This window comes from Heterocephalus glaber, unplaced genomic scaffold, assembly GCF_053883595.1.
Source record: "Heterocephalus glaber isolate CG9 unplaced genomic scaffold, H.glaber_assembly_v1.0 deba00001481, whole genome shotgun sequence".
Classification (NCBI taxonomy): domain Eukaryota; kingdom Metazoa; phylum Chordata; class Mammalia; order Rodentia; family Bathyergidae; genus Heterocephalus; species Heterocephalus glaber.
The window spans coordinates 12597580-12615707 of record NW_028258317.1 but is presented as its reverse complement, the minus strand read 5'-3'; the positions used below and the strand labels follow the sequence as shown (position 1 = coordinate 12615707).

Sequence of the window (18128 nt, the reverse complement as noted above, 5' to 3'; positions counted from 1 at the left end):
TTTAGCTCACAGTTTTGAAAGTTCAAGGGCATGGCGAAGGAGGCATCAGTTCAGTTCTTGGCTTCAGCATACCATGTTGGATGTCAGTGGGGGAGTGGGAGGGGGGGGAGGCAGAGCAAGTGGTTACATCTCCATCCAGGAGAAGAGAGGAGAGATTGGGTCCCGCAACCCTCTCTGAGGGCATCTCTCAGTGACCCAAGACCTCCCATTAGGCCCCACCTCCCCAAGGTCCCACGCCCCTCCCACAGCACCCCCTGGGAGCCAAGTCTTTAATCACAGTGCACCCCTTGGGGATATAGACCATATTCAACCATAGCATTGTGGTTGGATGATTCCTATGTTTTTAATTTTCAGATGTTCACAAGTGAAGCTATAAAGTATTTTTTGGTACCAGCTTTATTATGATAGTTCAGGTACCACACCATTCACCTATTTAAAGCATACAATTCAAAATGCATGTGTTTTGTTAGGGAGCAAGTGGTTCTGAGTTCCTCTATCCCAGGTTGCCTGGGCTGTCACAGCACTTCCAGTGGTTCTGGGTGAGCTGAGGCCTCCCAGGTGGCAAACAAAGGAGGTACATATCTCTTTCATCTTCTGGGGACAGGGAGGCCCTGGAAGGACCCAACTTGGATGAGGTGCTCTGCAAGGAGCTGTCACGGTGACCCTCGCTGCTCTGCTTGTCCCCCAGAGCACCTGAAGGAGCGCCTGGCCGAGGAGCTGTCGGCTCTGCCCAAGGTGCGCCTGATCCGAGCCACCAAGAGGGAGGGCCTGGTGCGGGCCCGGCTGCTGGGGGCTTCTGTGGCCAGGGGTGACGTGCTGACCTTCCTGGACTGTCACTGTGAGTGCCACGAGGGTTGGCTGGAGCCACTGCTGCAGAGGTGCGTGAGCCGCCAGTGAGGGGAGGGCCTGGGGCTCCAGGGGCAGGTCTGCTGTGACGGTGCTGCTAAGTGATGGGACATGTGGGACATGCTTACAGTACAGCAGGCATAACAGTCTGTTTGCTTTTTAAAAATTTTCTTTATTAGTACGTTTGCGGTACCTAATGATTACATTTATCGTGGGAAGTTTGTGCATGTACATAACATCTTTATTCTTTTTCTATATCTGCTCCATCTAGCTCCTGTTCCCCTTCCCATTTGAGAAAGGTCTCTTTTCAGTTTTTTCTTCAATTCCCTTTTTTCTTATCCCGTTTCCCTTCCCTTTATCTCTTGTTTCTCCTTCACATTTAAAAAAGATGTCCCTACTTTCTATTATCTTTTATTTTACTCTTTATTTATATTTTGGGGGGTTTTTTTGAATAAGAGAAACCCTGCAATAATTAAGCTTGTGTGTCTGATTCATTTCACTTAACATTATGGTCTTGAAGTGCATCCATTCCCTTACAGATGCCTTAAGTTTATCCTTCTTTATGGCAGAGTACTACTTCATTGTGTATAAATACCACATTTTCTTTGTCCATTCATCTGTTGATGGGCATATAGGCTTTTTCCAAGATTTAGTTATTACAAATTGTGCTGCTATAAACATGGGTATGCATGTATAACTAATATGATGACTTAACTCTTTTGGGAAGATACCTAGAGGAATTTCTAGTTTTAGTTTTTTGAGGACTCTCTATACTGATCTGCACAGTGGTTGTGCTAGTTTACATTTCCACTAACAATGTAGAAGGGTTCCTTTCTCCCCATAGCCTTGCCAGCATTTGTTATTATTTGATGTCTTGATGCGAAAAAATGTTCAACATTACTGGTCATTACAGAAATGCTGTTTGCTTTTATTGTTACTTAGCCAGTTCATTGTAGAAGACTAGGACGTATCATCAACCAAACAATTTTTAAAAGCTGTCATCACTTTTCTCTTTCTTTCTTTCTTTCTTTCTTTCTTTCTTTTTTTTTGAGATAGGGTCTCACTCTGTATTTGAAGCTGACCTTGAACTGACTATATAGCCCAGGCTGGCCTTGAAATTACAGTGCTCTTCCTGCCTCTGTCTCCCACGTGCTGGGGTTACAGGTGTGTACCAACATACCCAGCCTTGTCTTCACACTTTTAGGGAATAGACATTTCCATGCATTTTTATCAGGCAGGGCTCACCTACCCATCACACCGGGGAAACACAATGCCTGTGACCTTAAAACTCAAAGAAATCCACAAAGTGTTTTTCTGCATGTTTGTGTGTGTGGTACTTGACCTGGCACCCAGATCATTGCATAAGCTAGGCAAGAGTTCTACCCCTGAGGATATCCCCAGCCCTACAAAAATGTTTTTATGTTAGTTTTTTTAAATCAGAAGGAAAAACATGATATAATGTTATTATCCAATATGATACGAATTTTTTTTATATTTTATTTTTCCCTTATTAATGTGATTTATTTATTTTTGTATTTAAAAAATTTTTCTGTTACTACTTGTTTGTAGTACGTATGGTTACATGCGCCATAGGGAGTAGGTACTGTATGTATACATAACATATCTTAACCCTATATATGAGTTTATAATAATGAATGCATTATGTTTGCATTATGTTTATCTTTATACCAATGTAATAATAAAATATACTTTAAAATATGTATATATATGGAGAAAGGGGCCTATGAAAGCCATTCTGTGGGAGGTCTGAAGAGAACCTTTTTCCTTTTGAACTGATGCACTAATGCTGCCTAGAATCCCACCTCAGTATACAGTATGCCCATCCCCTCCCAATGACCAAGACCTTGCTCTGTACCTGTGTATGAGGATTTCTCCACGCCGCCATCCATTGGAAATGCCTGGGGGGTTGTTAAATGTGTTAACACTTGTTCCTGCAGCATATTGTTTGGATCTGATGCTTAGGAGTGGGGCCTAGGCTTCTAGATGTTTCCAGAGCTCTCCTGGGGACTTTGGTGTGTACTGGTCGGGCTGTAGACTGTGCCTCGGGCAGTGTCAGGCGGGAACAAGGACTTCTTCCCTCCAGGAGCTTTTGGAAATCTGAGAAGGTGTTCTTAGCCAAGTAGTGCTGGTGGTAGTGAGTGCCAGGAATGCCAAGTGTCCTGCAGGGCAGTGCAAGTCAGCTCTGCATAACCAAGGAAGGTTCCACCTGGGCACCAGGAGTATCCCCAGAGGACACATATCCTCCACTCATGATTCAGAGTACTGTACACCAGGGCTGTACAGGCCTCCTCTTTTGTAAAAATTAGGCTGCCCATAGTTCCAACCAGCTTCATGGCAGGTTATGAGTTCCTGGGAACTTGGTCTTTGCCAGGGGCGAGGCAGTATCTTGGAATCAGCGCAAGAGGTCTGTGGTCAGCCTTCTCAGCCTTTTAACAATGTCCTCAATTTATTTAAAGAAGTGGGGGTTGGTGGATACCCCGTCTGCAGCTTCCTCAATTTGGTGACCTCGTAGGTTTGATTCTCTGCCTTATCCAACTTCTTCTGAACAGTACAATTTTCTCACACAAGTGTAGTATTTGTAATGCCCCCTCTGACTTTCTGGTGTTATTCTAGGCACTTATAGCTCAAGGCTGGTTGAACTCTATTTCATTGTTTTGTGCAGTGTGACCTTTAGGATTTTCAGGTTTCAGATATGACATAACCCCCCCCCCCCCCAAATAGCTCAGAGAAATCTAGTCTTTGCATGTGGTCCAGTCTCGATTCATCTTTCCCAGGATGATATCATGTGCGAAGAAACACAGTCTGGGGGCATGCCCAAGATTCCTGAGTTCATAATAATGTTTGCAGAGAAGATAATTGAAACATACTCAGACTGATAACTGCATTTGCAAGTTACGGCATTTTTTGCTGTGTGTACTGTCACAATACAAAAAATGAAAAGAATAGCAGTAGTTTCAGGTTCTCTGCCAGCCATCTTATAAACATTGCCCCCGGGGATCTTCATGTTAACACTATCAGTAGGAATTATCATTCCAGGGTCACCAATGAGACATTGGCTTCTAAAAGGTCAGGTGAGTTAGCTAATGTCACCCAGCAAATAAGGAGCAGGAGTAGAATTTGTAATCTAACTGCAAAGCTGACCCTTTGGTCTGGGTGCATCTCTTAGAGAGCTAAGTCTTTCTTGACATTAAGATGTTTCTTTGTGATTAATTCTCTTGCACTTCTGAGAAATTAAAAATCTGCTTTCTGATTTAAATGTCACCTTTGATTTATCCACGTCTTGACTTTCACAGAGAGTTTCAAATTTAGACAGAATGTCCATGGATAGAACCAGAATATCGAAGCTACGAGATTTTTCCTATTTTCCCATGCTGCTCCCTTTCCCTTCCCTCAGGGTCTGCCATGATGGTCACCTGCCACCTCTCACCCTCCCAACACACAGCTGGGGACTCTGGATAAGGGAAGCTGGCTTCTCACACAGGTCTTCCCTATTCCTGCTGGGAGGATGAGGAGAGTTCATTCTCCACTTTTCTGGTTGTCCTGGTACCCACCCCAGAGATGAGACAGGGTGTCTTGGGTGTATGCAGGATCCACGAGAAGGAGTCAGCAGTGGTGTGCCCCGTGATCGATGTCATCGACTGGAACACCTTCGAGTACTTGGGCAACTCTAGGGAGCCCCAGGTTGGCGGCTTCAATTGGCAGCTAGTGTTCACGTGGCACGTGGTTCCTGAGAGGGACAGGTTGCTGATGAAGTCCCCCATCGATGTCATCAGGTCAGGCTTTGCCCTTTGGGGAACTCTGTCTGAAGTGTGCCTCAGTGTGCCTGGCTAACGTGTCAATGAATGTCCCCCTCGGAAGAGATGTTAGCCATGGGCTTCCTTCCCCACCCCTTCTCTTTTCCCACAGTGCTTGTTTCTTTTTATTCAATATCTTTGTTATGCAAATACATTTTATATTGGTATACTTTAATTTATTTAATTTTTAAAAAGGGGTAAATATACATAACTTAAAATTTACCTTTTTCTCTGATGGTGCCGGGGATTGAAGCCAGGGCCTCAAACACACTAGGCTTGTTTCCCAGTCTTTGTTCTCTAGGATTCTAAAAGCCCGCCGGGGATTTAGCTTAGTGGTGCTGCCACCTGCCTCACAAGCGCAAGGTCCTGAGTTCAATTCCTGGTATCGAAAAAAAAAAGAAACTAAAAAACCCGTTTGCCAGGGATCTGGCTCAGTGGTTCCGCCACCTGTTCTGCAAGTGCAAGGACCCAAGTTCGATCCCCGGCACCCCCCCCCCCAAAAAGAGTGCTAAACGCCCAACCAGGCTGGGGGTGTAGCTCGGTGGCAGAGTATTTGCCTAGCATCCCTTGGGTTCAATCCCCAACACTGCATTAAAAAAGGAACAAATATATAAAAAAGCACAAGGGTTTCTCTAGCCCTTGGGTTTTTTTTCTTTTTGTGGTACTGAGGATTGTACCCAGGGCCTCACCCGGGCTAAGCAAGTGCTGTTCCACTGAAATACATCGCCAGACCCCTTTTAAATTTTATTTTGAGATGAGATCTCACTGAGTTGCTCAGGCTAGTCTGGAGCTCTCGATCCTCCTGGCTCAGCCTCCCGATAGCAGGGGTTACAGGTGTGTGGCATGGCACCTGGCCCACCCTGGGCCTTTGTTCCTGCTGGTGTGCCTTTCTTTCCTCTTTTTGGCCAGCTTCCTTCATCCTGCACGCGGATCTCACCTTCTCCAGGAAACTCAGCCCTACCCCCCTGCCCCTGGCCTCTTCTGGCCCTGGCTGGCCTTAGCTAACGTGTGTGTCTCACACAGAGGGCTTGGCTGTGGAGCTGCCTGTGAGCTTCCTCAAGCCAGGAGCATGGGAAACATCTGTTCCTCGGGCCCCTGGGACAGAGTGGGAACTCAGGGTATGCTTAGGGCTGGATGGATGGAAAGGGCTGGGATGGGGGTGTGGCTCACCAGCAGCGACGCTTCCCTGCGGCCCATGCTCAAATGTGGACATATCTCCTTTCTAGGTCTCCAACGATGGCTGGTGGGCTATTTGCTGTGAGTAAGAAATATTTTGAATATCTGGGGTCTTATGACACAGGAATGGAAGTTTGGGGAGGAGAAAACCTCGAATTCTCCTTTAGGGTAAGTATTCCTAGTCTTCTCTTTGGATTCATTCTTAACCTGTTTTCTCCCTCCTTTTCCTCCCTCTTTCCCTCCCCTCCTCTCCCTTCCCTGTCCCCTCTCGTGGGGGGCCTGATAGACTTTTCTTCCATACTGGCAGTTTATTTAGTAATTCTGACAATGATAGTAACATGTATATCCTGTTTACCAGTTTTTCTTCGTATTAAAAATGTGTGTTTAACAGCTTGGAGCTGGAAAGGGTCTTGCCAGTCAACTAGTTCTTTCTCACTCTACAGGAAGGAGGAACTGAGGCTGGGAGAGGGACAATGACTTTTTTCATGGTCATTCAGTGGCAGAGACTGGGCTAAATCACAGGTCCCTGCCTCCTGGCTCCAGGAGCCTTTATTTGACCAACAGCTTATAAAGTAGGCTCTTTGTTTTAACACAGTGGTTTTCAAACTTGGACACATATGAGACTTGCTGGGGAAATGTGCTTCGAAGGCAGATTCACAGGCATAGTCTAGAAAGTCAGATCAGAAAGACTTGTGATGAGGCCAGGAATGTGCCTTTTGTAACTAACACTGTTACTGATTCTGCTGAACGTGGCCCATGGAAACCCCTCTGAAAACTCTCTAGCATTTCAGTGGATTTTCTGGTCAATGGAATCTTACATTTTTTAGTATCAAAACTTAAGATATTTAATAATATTGTATCTGGTGTTCTCCCCTCACGAAAAGAGTTAATGAAGAACTTGACCTTCCACTGCAGACTCACACCCTCTGTTATGAGCACCAGATGCTGTGCTTGTTTGTAGTGTGCTTGGGAAAAAGAGAAGTTCACAGCTCCAACTGACCACCTGTTGAGTCTCGGGTGTGCTTTTAATGGTCTTTCTGCCTGTTCCCTAGGTGTCAGTCTGCCCTGCCTCTTCTAGAAGCTCTCCCTCTTTCCCTTCCAAACCTCTCTTCTTCCTCGCTGTTTTCCTATCTTCTGTGGCTAGGTGATCAGGTAACCAAGCCTTGTTTTGCTTAATGAGTGGGTTGCCAGCAAGGTCTCTGAGCCCTTCAGTGAGTCATGTGCATGAGCTGCTATGCCTGGACTTCTGGGTCTTGGTTTGTCTTTGGGGCTGCTTTCTTGCTCTGTGCCTGCATTCTGTGTCATCTGCATGCTGAGGAAGTAGCCTGCCCCATGGAGGCTGAGCTACGTGGCTGTGTCCACCATACCATCTGTGTGCCTCTTTGCCTGGGGATTGACAGCTCATTCCCTGCTCACTTCTTCAGCCTCTCTTCTGCTCTGTGTGCAGATCTGGCAGTGTGGCGGAACTTTGGAAACACACCCGTGCTCCCATGTTGGTCATGTTTTCCCCAAGCAAGCTCCCTACTCCCGCAGCAAGGCCCTGGCCAACAGCGTTCGAGCAGCTGAAGTGTGGATGGATGAGTTCAAAGAGCTCTACTACCACCGCACCCCCCGAGCACGCCTGGTGAGTCCCGCTGCCACCCCGCCTAGCCTCATCTGAACAAAGCGACTGACTCTGCCTTCCTTGACCTGAAAGATCTCGTTTCAGAGACAGGTGACCAATCAGGCCCTCATAGTATGGGAAGAGTTTATTCCTCTATTTATAATAGTAACACAAACACCATCAGTTCTTATTCACAGTAGCCATGTTCTATAAAGTCATCCCAAATACTGAATTGGTGAAAGAGGAATCTGCCTTTCCTTTGCTTCCCCTGTCATGCCAAGTGCTGCAGAGCAAAACATCTGCTCTTCACTGCCACCCAGTCTGAGACCCATGGTTCCTGTTCCTGAGGCTTCCCAAAAACTCATTAGAGGGGTGTTGAGTATACCTTTAGGCCTGGGTGTTAAAATGGAATTTTTGTGTAAGCTGGGGATGTGGTAACTCTCATCAAAGAAAAAACTTGGAAATAGAAATCTGAAATTGTATTAAATACTTATTTATTATTACCACTTTGTTAAATATCTCACTTGTCGATTTTTAGTCATTTAACATCATGATGCAGGGACAGTCATGTTTCAGCCTTCAGTGCTATTCTTGAGGGTGAACATTGGCCATACTAAGTAGCAGCTTATTTTATTTAAATATTTGAAAGCTCCCATTGGTTTTGCCCATGAACCCAAACTTCCACAAGCATTTCCTGCTGCAGCATTTTGCTCTTAACCACCCTACATATGTGGTAAGTGAAGATATAGATTGGAATATATCAAGCACATAAGGTTTTCACTCATGATTACATCTAGGATTTTCAGATATTAACAGTAAGCCGTGCTGAGACTGGTGGCTTTCTGGTTGGTTCTGCAGATGACATCAGGTTCACAGGCTCTGCAGTGAGAGTTCTGGCTCCAGGGTTTGGCTCCTTGGCTCCGTCAGCAAGTGTGTTTTTGCCTATCCTCATACACCTGTCATCCCCTCCCCGTAGTGAGATCAGCTGCAAATTGAATTGTGTGCTCGACAGCCTCTCCTAGGAGGAGCCTGGACTGGCTTGAGGCTGTTCTCATCCTCTGTGCACAGCGCCTAACATAGGACAGACAGCTGGCAGGGCAGTGGGTTGTTAGTAAGCACACATCAGCGAAGTGAGGGGCTTCAGTGGGAAGCACTGGGCTCTGCAGAGACGCACTGACTTGTCTCCTCAGGAGCCCTATGGGGATGTGACCGAGAGGAGGCAGCTCCGGGCCAAGCTGCACTGTAAGGACTTCCGGTGGTTCCTGGAGACTGTGTATCCAGAACTGCACGTACCAGAGGACAGACCTGGCTTCTTCGGGATGGTGAGCAAGGCAGGCCATGATGTGCAGAGTGTTCCCTGGATCTTGAGCCAAAAAAGCCCCGTGGTAGGGACCACAGTCCTAGTCCACTCCCATGTCCCTTTCACCTTTTCACCTGCTGTCCTTCGCTCTCCCCATTGGTCTCCTTAAGGTTCAGAGTATCAGCTGGAAGCCATCTGGAAATGGGTAGGTATAAGCCTCCTATTTTCTAGATGAGGAAACTGAGGTCTCCTTGGCATTTCCACATCCTGGTGTTTACTAATACCTTATTACATTACTTTTAGTCTCCATGGCCTGACAACTTAGGAATTTTCAATTTAGGAGTCCACAAGGGCATTAGGAGGGTAGGAGAGTCACTTCTAGTCTTTAACAAAACCTAAAGTAATGTTTCTGGATGAGGTCAACAAAGATGTCCAGTGTTTATAGATTTTGCTAGAAATTACGCCATCGTAGTGAGATCTCTTCCAATCTTCTGATGCTGGTGTGCCATTCTGGAAGCCTTGGATAGGTACAAAGCAGAATCTCCATGTTAAATTCTATTTTCTTCATGAAAATGCTCAAGCATTCAGAATCACAAAGAGAATGGTCTAATGAATCTCACTCCAGTGATTCCACAATATCCACGTTTCTGCCACTCTTGCTTTCCCTCCTTCCCGTTCCATCCTCCACATTTCCCTCTTTTTAAGCAAATCCCAGCGATTGTGTCACTTCACTCCTGTGTGCTTCAGTATGAATCCTTATAAAATTTGGACATTGTCTTACAAATCCACAGACCATTATCACTCCTACTCAAATGAACACTCATTTCTTGGTATCATTTAGTCTCCAGTTCTAGTTCATAGTCCCCCAATTCTTCAGATCTTTTGTTGGGATTGACCGATTCCACATTTTGTTTGGCTTTTGTCTTGTTTCCTAAGTCTCTTGCAATCTTAATTTTTCTTTTTTTTCTTTTGTTAATACTTTCAACTTTTTGAAAAAGCAGGATCTGTTGTCTGTGGAATGTCTCAATCTCAGAATTGCTCCTTGTTCCTGTATACTGTCTTTAAGTTGTACCTCTCTCTGGTATTTCTTTACAGTGGGAGAGGGGTCGAAAGGTTTGGTTAGAGTAGGGGTCAACCTTTTTGGCAAGAACATTTGTGGATGGTGCCTTGTATTCTTGTTGTGCCTTATCAGGAGCTCGTAAGTTCTGGTCATTTTGCTCTTAGTGGTAAAATAAAGAGTGTTCGTGTTGTAACCATGATGATTCACAGGCAGCTCTGCATCAGCCTTCTATCTCATGGCTTTGCTAGTCATTGGTAACCATTGCTTGGATCCAGTTTTTCACATGGAGTTACCAAATGGTGATTGTGTCAATTTCTCCTATATCTCCTATATTAGTGGAATGTTTCTGTAAAGAAAAACGTTCTCTAAGAAAACTGGTATCCATGAAGTTTAGAATTCATACAACAGAGGCATGTCACATTCTTAAGTCCTTTTTTTTTTTCCCGGTACCAGGGATCAAACTCAGGACCTTGCACTTTCAAGGCAGGCGCTGTGCTACTGAGCTAAACCCCCAGCCCTGAGTCCTTCTTTTCATTTACCTATTTTTTGAATAAGAATCATTGCCTTGGTGTCCAGTTGTATCCAGTGGGCTGCTTTTCTGTTTGTTGATGCTTTTGTTTTTGTGGGTCTTTCTTTTCTTGGCTCTGATCGTAAACTAATGGGGATTTGCTGGGATATGAATGCATCTCCCCCTGAATCCTGTGTAGGAAGCAATCCCAGAGCAACATTCTTTGAGAGGTGTTTGCGTGTTAGGGGCTCTGCCCTCCCGAATGGATTAACACTTTTATCTATAATAGTGCTTGTGGCCAGGTTTTCTCTCTTGCATCCTCTGCCTTCTGCTATGTGAGGTCTCAGTAAAGAGGCCCTCACGGGGGCAAATGTGAGAAAATAAATTTCTGTTCTTTATTTTATTTCTTTATTTGTAGTACTAGGGATTGAATCCAGGGCCTTCACACTGAGCTATATCCCCAACGTCTTTTTTAAAATATGGAACACTTCACGAATTTGCATTTCATCCTTGCACATGGACCATGATAGCCTTCTCTGTATGGTTCCAATTTTAGTATATGCTGCCAAAGCGAGCACACCTTTTTATTTATTTATTTATTTATTTATTTATTTATTTGTTTGTTTTTGAAACAGAGTCTAAGTCATGAAATTTCTGAGTCTGGGCTCAGACTTGCAATTCTCCTGCCTCAGCCTCCCAGAGTACTGGAACTACCGATGTGTACTACCACAACCACCTTACGTTTCTGTTTTTTATAAGTTACCCAGTCTGTGGTGTTCTGTTGTAGCAGCACAGAAAAAGACTGTGTTTACGTGGCCACTGTATTTCAATCCTTAGTTTGTCTTTAAAAAATATTCAAATTGCCCCATCTTTGGCTGGTGGCATTCTCTTTGTTCTGGTTTAAATCTGACCAAGTCCCATGCTTCTTTAATATTCCTTCCGCTCTTCCCAAAGCACTGTGCTTTTGGTATTCTGAGTCCCCCATGTTACTGCTGGCAGTGCCGATTGCTGAGGGTGCTCATTGCCTCTCGACCACGATGTCCCACAGAAGCATAGTGTCAGCCACCTGTCATTTAAAATTTTGTAGTCACCATGTTAAAGAAGCAAGTAAAGTTTACAATACATTGAACCCAGTATATCCCAAATATTGTCATTTCAACATATAGCTAATATAAAAATCTGTTAAGATATTTAATATTCTTTTTTACATTAAATCTTGATATCTGGCATATATCTCATACTTACATCACATCTTAGTTTGAATTAGTCATATTTCAGGTATCCACTAACCACATGTGGCCAGTAGCTACCACGCAGAATAACACTTTTGCAGTGGGCACAGAAAGGACCTACATACCTTTGAGAAACAAATCATGTGCTTATATTGACATCTCAGATTCACATGTGATCTTATTAAATCTTTTCTATTTGGATGTTCTACTTCTTTTTCTTACACTGAAAATTCTGGTGTCTAACACAGTAATATTAACATAATTACTTGCTTTATCCTAAAATATTCTTTAAATAGTTTCAAAACACTGTGATACTGCAGTAGTCAGTGTTATATTGAATGAAATTTAAGATTTCTTTGCCGCTCTTTTTATTAAGTATATTTCACTAAGGAAGTGTTGTTAAACATACTATGTTCTAAAGTCAAGGGCCGGGGCTTTAGCTCAGTGGTTTCGCCGCCTGTTGCGCAAGCACAAGGACCCGAGTTCAATCCCCGGTACCAAAAAATAAAAAAAATAAAAAATAAAAAATAAAGTCATTTAGAAAATCCCAGGCTGAAGATAACACATTTGCTGTCCTTGCATGCACAAGGCCCTGCGGTCCATCCCAGGCACCACAAAAAACCATTTTCTCCATATCCATAACCAGCTCAATTTGGTTAGCTTACTCACCCTCAGTTTGAGGCTATAACCTAGGTATATCTAGAGCAGTGCAGCACTAAAGTTGCCACTGAGAAAGAGATAGGAGCTTTCAGGGAAGAAAAAAATTAATCTCTGATCCACAGGTTTATCATAGTAAAATGGGGTAAAATTTTCTGCTGACAGGTCTAACAGGGAAAGCACTGGGATGAGTAGCAGGTGCAGGCGCGCAGGTCGAAGGGCTCTTCTTGAGGAGTCTACCTCCAGATGTAGGCTTTCTTCTCGATCCATTTACCTCCCTCCCAGCCTGGCATGGATTCTTTTGGTGTGTATCAGGCTGGACCAAAATGCCATCTTTGTGTTCTGTTTAGCTCCAGAACAAAGGACTAAAGGAATACTGCTTTGACTATAACCCTCCCAATGAAAACCAGGTTGAGGGACACCAGGTCATTCTGTATGCCTGCCATGGGATGGGCCAGAACCAGGTGAGTGTGGGGCTTGAGGGAGAGAAATGAAGGCACAGCTATGTGTTTTTTTTTAAAAGTAAATATTTGATTTTGGGGGGCTGGACATGTAGCTCAGTGGTAGGGTTCTTGCCCAGCATGTATGAGACCCTGGGTTCTATCTTTAGCACCATAAAAATTTTTTAAAATGTTTCATTATAGAAGTTATATGTGCTCATTTCAGAACATTTGGGAAATATAAAAAGTAGAACCAAGGGGGCAGGACCCACAGAGACCACCATTAAAATTAAAACATTTTTTTCTATCTTTGTTTACATACACAGGGTTTAGATTATGTGATTTAGACAGTTCTTGCCATAATGTCTACCTGTCTACCTGTCTGTCTGTCTGTTTATTGTGGAACTAGGAGTTGAACCCAGGGCCTTCTCATATTGCTAAGTCACCAAGTTATCCAGGCTAGGCTCAAACTTGTGATCGTCCTGCCTTAGCTTCCGCGTGCTGGGATTACAGGCCTGTGCTACCACACCTGGCATGTTCTATTTTGTATTCCATTAACTTTACCATATTTATGTTAGTAGATGTGCTTTGGGAATACCATTCCCAGTGGCCTCTTAATATTTGATTGTATGACGAGTTAACTGCTTGTCTGCCTCCCTGTTTTTGTAACTATAGATAACTGCCATGAACATCTTCCATTAGAAAGAAGGGAAAAGAAAATCTCAGATCTGCATTTTGGATGACTTGCTTAGAATTCATTCTGAAATGGAATGATAGATTTAGATGTATAGAGTCACACTGCAGAATGGTGTTAGGGGAAACTGGCTTAGCTGGGGACCCAGGTGGATCTTTCTGGATCAGTGCTGCATGTCAGGCTGGTCAGGAGAAGCTTGGGGCTGAGGGGTCTGAGGACTAGAACACAAACCCCAGCCAGGAGAGCAGGTGGACCTCTAGCAGTGTGGGGCCTGTGGAGGACGCAGGGGATGAGACAAGGGTGGCTCTGGACTGTCAGTGTGTACTGAGCTGTCTGGTTCTCCAGGGAAGGAGATTCAGCAGTTTTCTTCCAATCCAGATTCACCCCATTTCTATTTGACCACATGGCTCCTTATGGTCTATAGTAAACTTTGATAATTTGGACCTTTGCAGTGCTAGTTAAATTACTTAGGGTTCTTGAACACTTTCAAGACCAGGATTCCTCAAAGCTGATGGTGTCTGTCTGGTGACTAACATGAGTTGGCTGCTCTGTTCCTAGTTTTTTGAATACACATCCCAGAAGGAAATCCGCTATAACACCCACCAGCCCGAGACCTGTGTAGCCGTGGAAGCAGGAACAGACGTTCTCATCATGCATCTGTGTGAAGACACTGCCCCGGCGGATCAGAAGTTCCTCCTGCAAGAGGTCAGTGAGTGCTCAGCCTTCCCTGCCCAGTCCAGGGGCAGTCGGGAGCATGGAAGCCAGGTGCTCTTTCCCATGTAGTCCCAATGGGTCTCGGGCATGGGGATTCTGGGAGACAAGAACTCTACTATAGTCACCCCAGGTGTTGCCACAGTGTCTGAGTCCATGGCATTGGGTGTCAGGAGCACTTCCTTCCTCCCTTCGAGTCTTTTCTGGTGCATTCTGCTGTAACAGGAACTGGAGCTCTCACAAATGCATTTGAAGATGAAATGGGGTTTAAATGAACACACAAGTGGCCAAAGCATAAGTACACAAGGCTAGATCCAGGTAGAAGTTAGTGCATTTCTTAAGCCTCATTTTTCCCAGCTCGAAAATAGTTGCAAGAATAGCAGCCTGGTCTTTCTCTAGTGAGGATTTCATGTGTACCCAGAAACATTCCTTGGAAGCTGTGGAGCTGTCTAGAGGCTCTTTGTGACTTGTGCTGTTATAACTAAGAAGGCAGCTCCAGGATGGAGCTGGCTCTACAGATACTCATTGTTGATACTCATTGGAACTGGGTGTATTTCAGGCCTGAAAGGTCCAGCCCCACTGCATTTGGAGCCAGCCTGTGATAGGACTTCAAAAATCACTTGAGGAAATAAATCCAAAGAAAATAATTTAATAGAAAAAATTAGTTATCTTTCATCTCCTGGAAAGCTGTCATTCTCAACTGGGCCTCAGGGATGTGTTTTTCAGTATTTCTCATAAAGGGGTTAATTCTCAGTATGATTAAAAGTTGGAAGATGTTTTTCTGTAGAAAAAGGCTATTTAGCAACGGAATTTGCAATCTGCCCAGAACAGCAGAGCACCATAGTGCTCCTGTCCGTTTGATACAAGAAAACAAGAAGGAAGAATAAGGTCTGTGATCCTCTTTAATGTCCTTCCTCAGTATCACTAAAACTTTTATCTGAAATTTCACTGACTGTTTAAGGAAAAGTGAGTTTGTTTAGAACAGTGAGCAGAAGGAGACATATTTATTTACTTTTAAGTTTCTCTAAACAGCAACTTAGAGCACTTGGAAGGGTTTCCAGGTGATAGTATTTGGGATTCTGTTGCTTCTGCTTTTCCTCCAGGGCATCTCCCCCTGGGGTAGCTGCGCTATTCAGTCTGCCTAGTTTGCTGCTTAGCCGTGATAGAGTTCATCATGGGCACGTGTAGCCGTGACACCAGAGAGAGGTGACAGGACAAGATAAACCCTAGGCTGGGAGAGAACTGGCCAAGCTAGCTCAGCCCTACTGGGCTGAGACAAGGGCAGGAAAGGTTGTTACATAAGAGCTTGTCCTCTAGGGAGTGGGAGTTGGGACCAGCACAGAGCCCACTGCCTCTGACTCAGACAGGTATCGGGAGGAACTCAGGTCAAGTAGCTGGAAGACTCCAAAGCTGGAACGATGGCCATTTTCTGACTCTGTTTAAATGCATAAGAGAAAACCATCAGTAGGGTTGGAATTAGTCAACCTAGGAGAAGTGAAAGGGATTTTTTTTTTTAAAAAAGGAAAAGATCTTTGCTCTGATTTTCTTAAAGGAAATACAAGTTAGGAATGAGATGTGGGGTCTGGCAGTTCCCCAGCGCAGCCAGCAGGTGGCGCCGTCGCCCCCTCGTGGAGCAGGCGATGCAGTCCACGTTTGAAGTTCTCCGCTAGGGCGGTTCTGAGTTGACATTTTACACATAAGACAGTTGCCGCACAATAAATATTTTTGAAACCATGTCATGAGCTTTCTAGAACCTGTTTTTAAAGGTAAAGAGACTTTTCTAAGGAGTCACTTGTAATTGTCTTGAACATCCAGTGTCTGTTTATCATTTGTAGGATGGTTCTTTATTTCATGAACAGTCCAAGAAATGTGTCCAGGCTGTGAGGAAGGAGGTCAGCAACAGTTTCGTCCCGCTTTTACGAGACTGCACCAGCTCGGATCATCAGAAATGGTTCTTCCAGGAACGCATGCCATAGACGCTGGGCTCCCATGGAGAGGCCTAGCAAACACAGGGACCAGAGCCCTCCACAGACTTGGCAGCTCCACTTCTGTAAGGAAACCATTTTACCTTTTGTATCTTGTTGAATTTTGTAAGAAAAATGTGAATGAACTTTGTACTGATTTTGAAAACTTTAAAAATGTTCCAAAATACCTTATTTTCTGAGGGTAACCATAAGATTTTAACTCTTAATATTTGGAAAATTGAAACCTTATAATATTTTTGTACTAAGATGTATATTTTACAGCTGTAGCTTTTATTCTTGCCATTAAACATGGTAAATATTCCCTTTTGGTACTTACAAGGGTTCCCAGGTACGAAGATACTTGCAGTATATTTTGCACAAACTGCTAATACCTCAAATATTGGGCTGGAGTTTTCTCAGTGTGGCATGACAGACGCTAGGAACATTACATTCATTCCTTCAGGCTGTTAAAATTTATTTAATGAAGAATCCATCTTTTTAGCTGGGTGGAGTGACGCATGCCTGTACTCCCAACACTGTGGGTACAGAGGCAAGAGGTGAGTTTGAGGCCAGCCTGGAACGTAGTGAAATCTTGTCTCAAAAAAACAAAAAGAAGATGCAGAACGCATCTGGTTATGTGTTGGTGTTACTGTCATAGTCAAACTTATTATTCACATAAGCCTGAGAGTGGACTTCTAACAATACCTAGCAGGAGGGTGGCTGGTTGCTTTTCGTAATTACCATCATAACTTTCAAACATGTTCCTATCATTTTTACCATGTGGTAGTGTCAGGGAGAAATTTAATTTTCTATGTGAAATTCATTTTTCAAATTTGTTCATTAATATTTGGTTATTTAATTCTTCAATGTTGGATTTTGTGCTGCAGCACCTGGTACAGAAGTTTCTCTCAGTAATTCTGATTTCAGAATGATCTCAAATCAACTCAGATCTTGTCAACTGGATAAAGTTAACATGAATGATTAAAAAAGAATCAATGAGCACATGGTCTGCAGATCTTTGCTTTTGAACCCATTGGTTGTGAGAGAATGAAGATACATGTGTAATTGATTAAAAAGCGTCATCTCTTGTCTCAGACTGTTTTCCATACATTCTCCTCTCTGAAAGATCCCAGCAGGGGTCAGGTTAGCAATTACCCCCCCCCCCCCAAATCTCCAACTGGCCTGGCGTGGTCCACCTTATGTATCTTAGCTACTCTGTACCTCAGTCTTATCTGTAAAATGGGGATTATAAAACCAAGCAAGGGGTAGTTGAGTGGATTAAATAACGTCATCTAGGCTGAGCTTAGTCCCTGCCACAGGGTGAGCTCATTCAGTATTTGACTGTATTTTCATAAATGCCTGGTGTAAAATGTGAACCACAGTAAACATCAGTATGTGATTACTGAGAAATAAATACAGAAGAGCTTTATGGTATTCTCAGCTCTTCAGCAGACAGTAGCATGGGGCAGTGTGCAGTCCCTCACCGACTCTTCTCTGCCCTATATAAGGCGGGGTGGGCCAAGTCCTCCCCTCATCCACTCCCTTTGTGATGACTGGGCCTGGACAGAGTTAAGCAGAGCTGCCTGCCTCCTGTGCTTTCTGCAGTATCCAGATGAGCTTGATGAAGGGGACAGCCACCCCACCCCTACCCCGCCAGAGGCAAGAAGGTGCCACAGGCAGATTTGAAGTTGACACTCAAAGCCTGTGCAGAGTTGGGGGACAGTAGATGTAGACATCTTCACATGCGTCACCAGCAACACAGCTATTTGTAAAATCACCTTTTGCTCTTGCCATCAGCTATATGCAGCAAGTTTTAGGGTTGGAAAAAAAAATCAGTAAAACAAAATTATATTTTTAAACATATCGTGGTAAATGTTTTACAGACTCGGAAGCAGTTGATAATGTTTTGAGAAGCCCTTCCCTCTATTGATGGGTAAAGAGTCTGAGAAAAGCCCACAGGGATGTGAGGAAATTCTCTCATCACTTCTTTTGCATGAGTAGGTTCTTACCTGCCTCCACCTAGCCCAGGAAGGTGTGAAGGCAGTCCTGGTGCCTGGGTTGAGTGTATGTGTGTGTGTTGGTGTGCGAGAGAGTGAGAGTCCTTGCTGTGGCAGATGGTTCA

At 44.1% G+C, this 18128-nt stretch overlaps 1 protein-coding gene and 1 non-coding gene across 9 annotated transcripts in view; one reads left to right on the top strand and one right to left on the bottom strand.

The window, feature by feature from the left end:
• Galnt12 (polypeptide N-acetylgalactosaminyltransferase 12) overlaps window positions 1-18128 on the top strand; it is a 69815-nt gene that overhangs the window by 11059 nt on the left and 40628 nt on the right. For 6 of the 8 annotated variants that reach the window (XR_002389383.2, XR_002389382.2, XR_002389381.2 and 3 more), the window contains exons 3-11: window positions 689-878; window positions 4262-4348; window positions 4455-4640; window positions 5888-6005; window positions 7285-7461; window positions 8631-8762; window positions 12548-12661; window positions 13890-14036; window positions 15878-16092. Coding sequence is in view for 2 of the 8 variants with exons in the window: in XM_021244512.2 (XP_021100171.1) it covers window positions 689-878; window positions 4262-4348; window positions 4455-4640; window positions 5888-6005; window positions 7285-7461; window positions 8631-8762; window positions 12548-12661; window positions 13890-14036; window positions 15878-16018 (1292 nt within the window). In the remaining 6 variants the exon portion in view is untranslated. Of the gene's footprint in view, window positions 1-688; window positions 879-4261; window positions 4349-4454; window positions 4641-5887; window positions 6006-7284; window positions 7462-8630; window positions 8763-12547; window positions 12662-13889; window positions 14037-15877; window positions 17006-18128 lie in introns of those variants that run through there. The other 2 variants (XM_021244512.2, XM_021244513.2) reach the window with 2 other exon arrangements.
• LOC147825820 (U6 spliceosomal RNA) lies at window positions 10782-10884 on the bottom strand. The gene has a single exon (XR_015440179.1). It is a non-coding gene; the product is annotated as a U6 spliceosomal RNA (small nuclear RNA).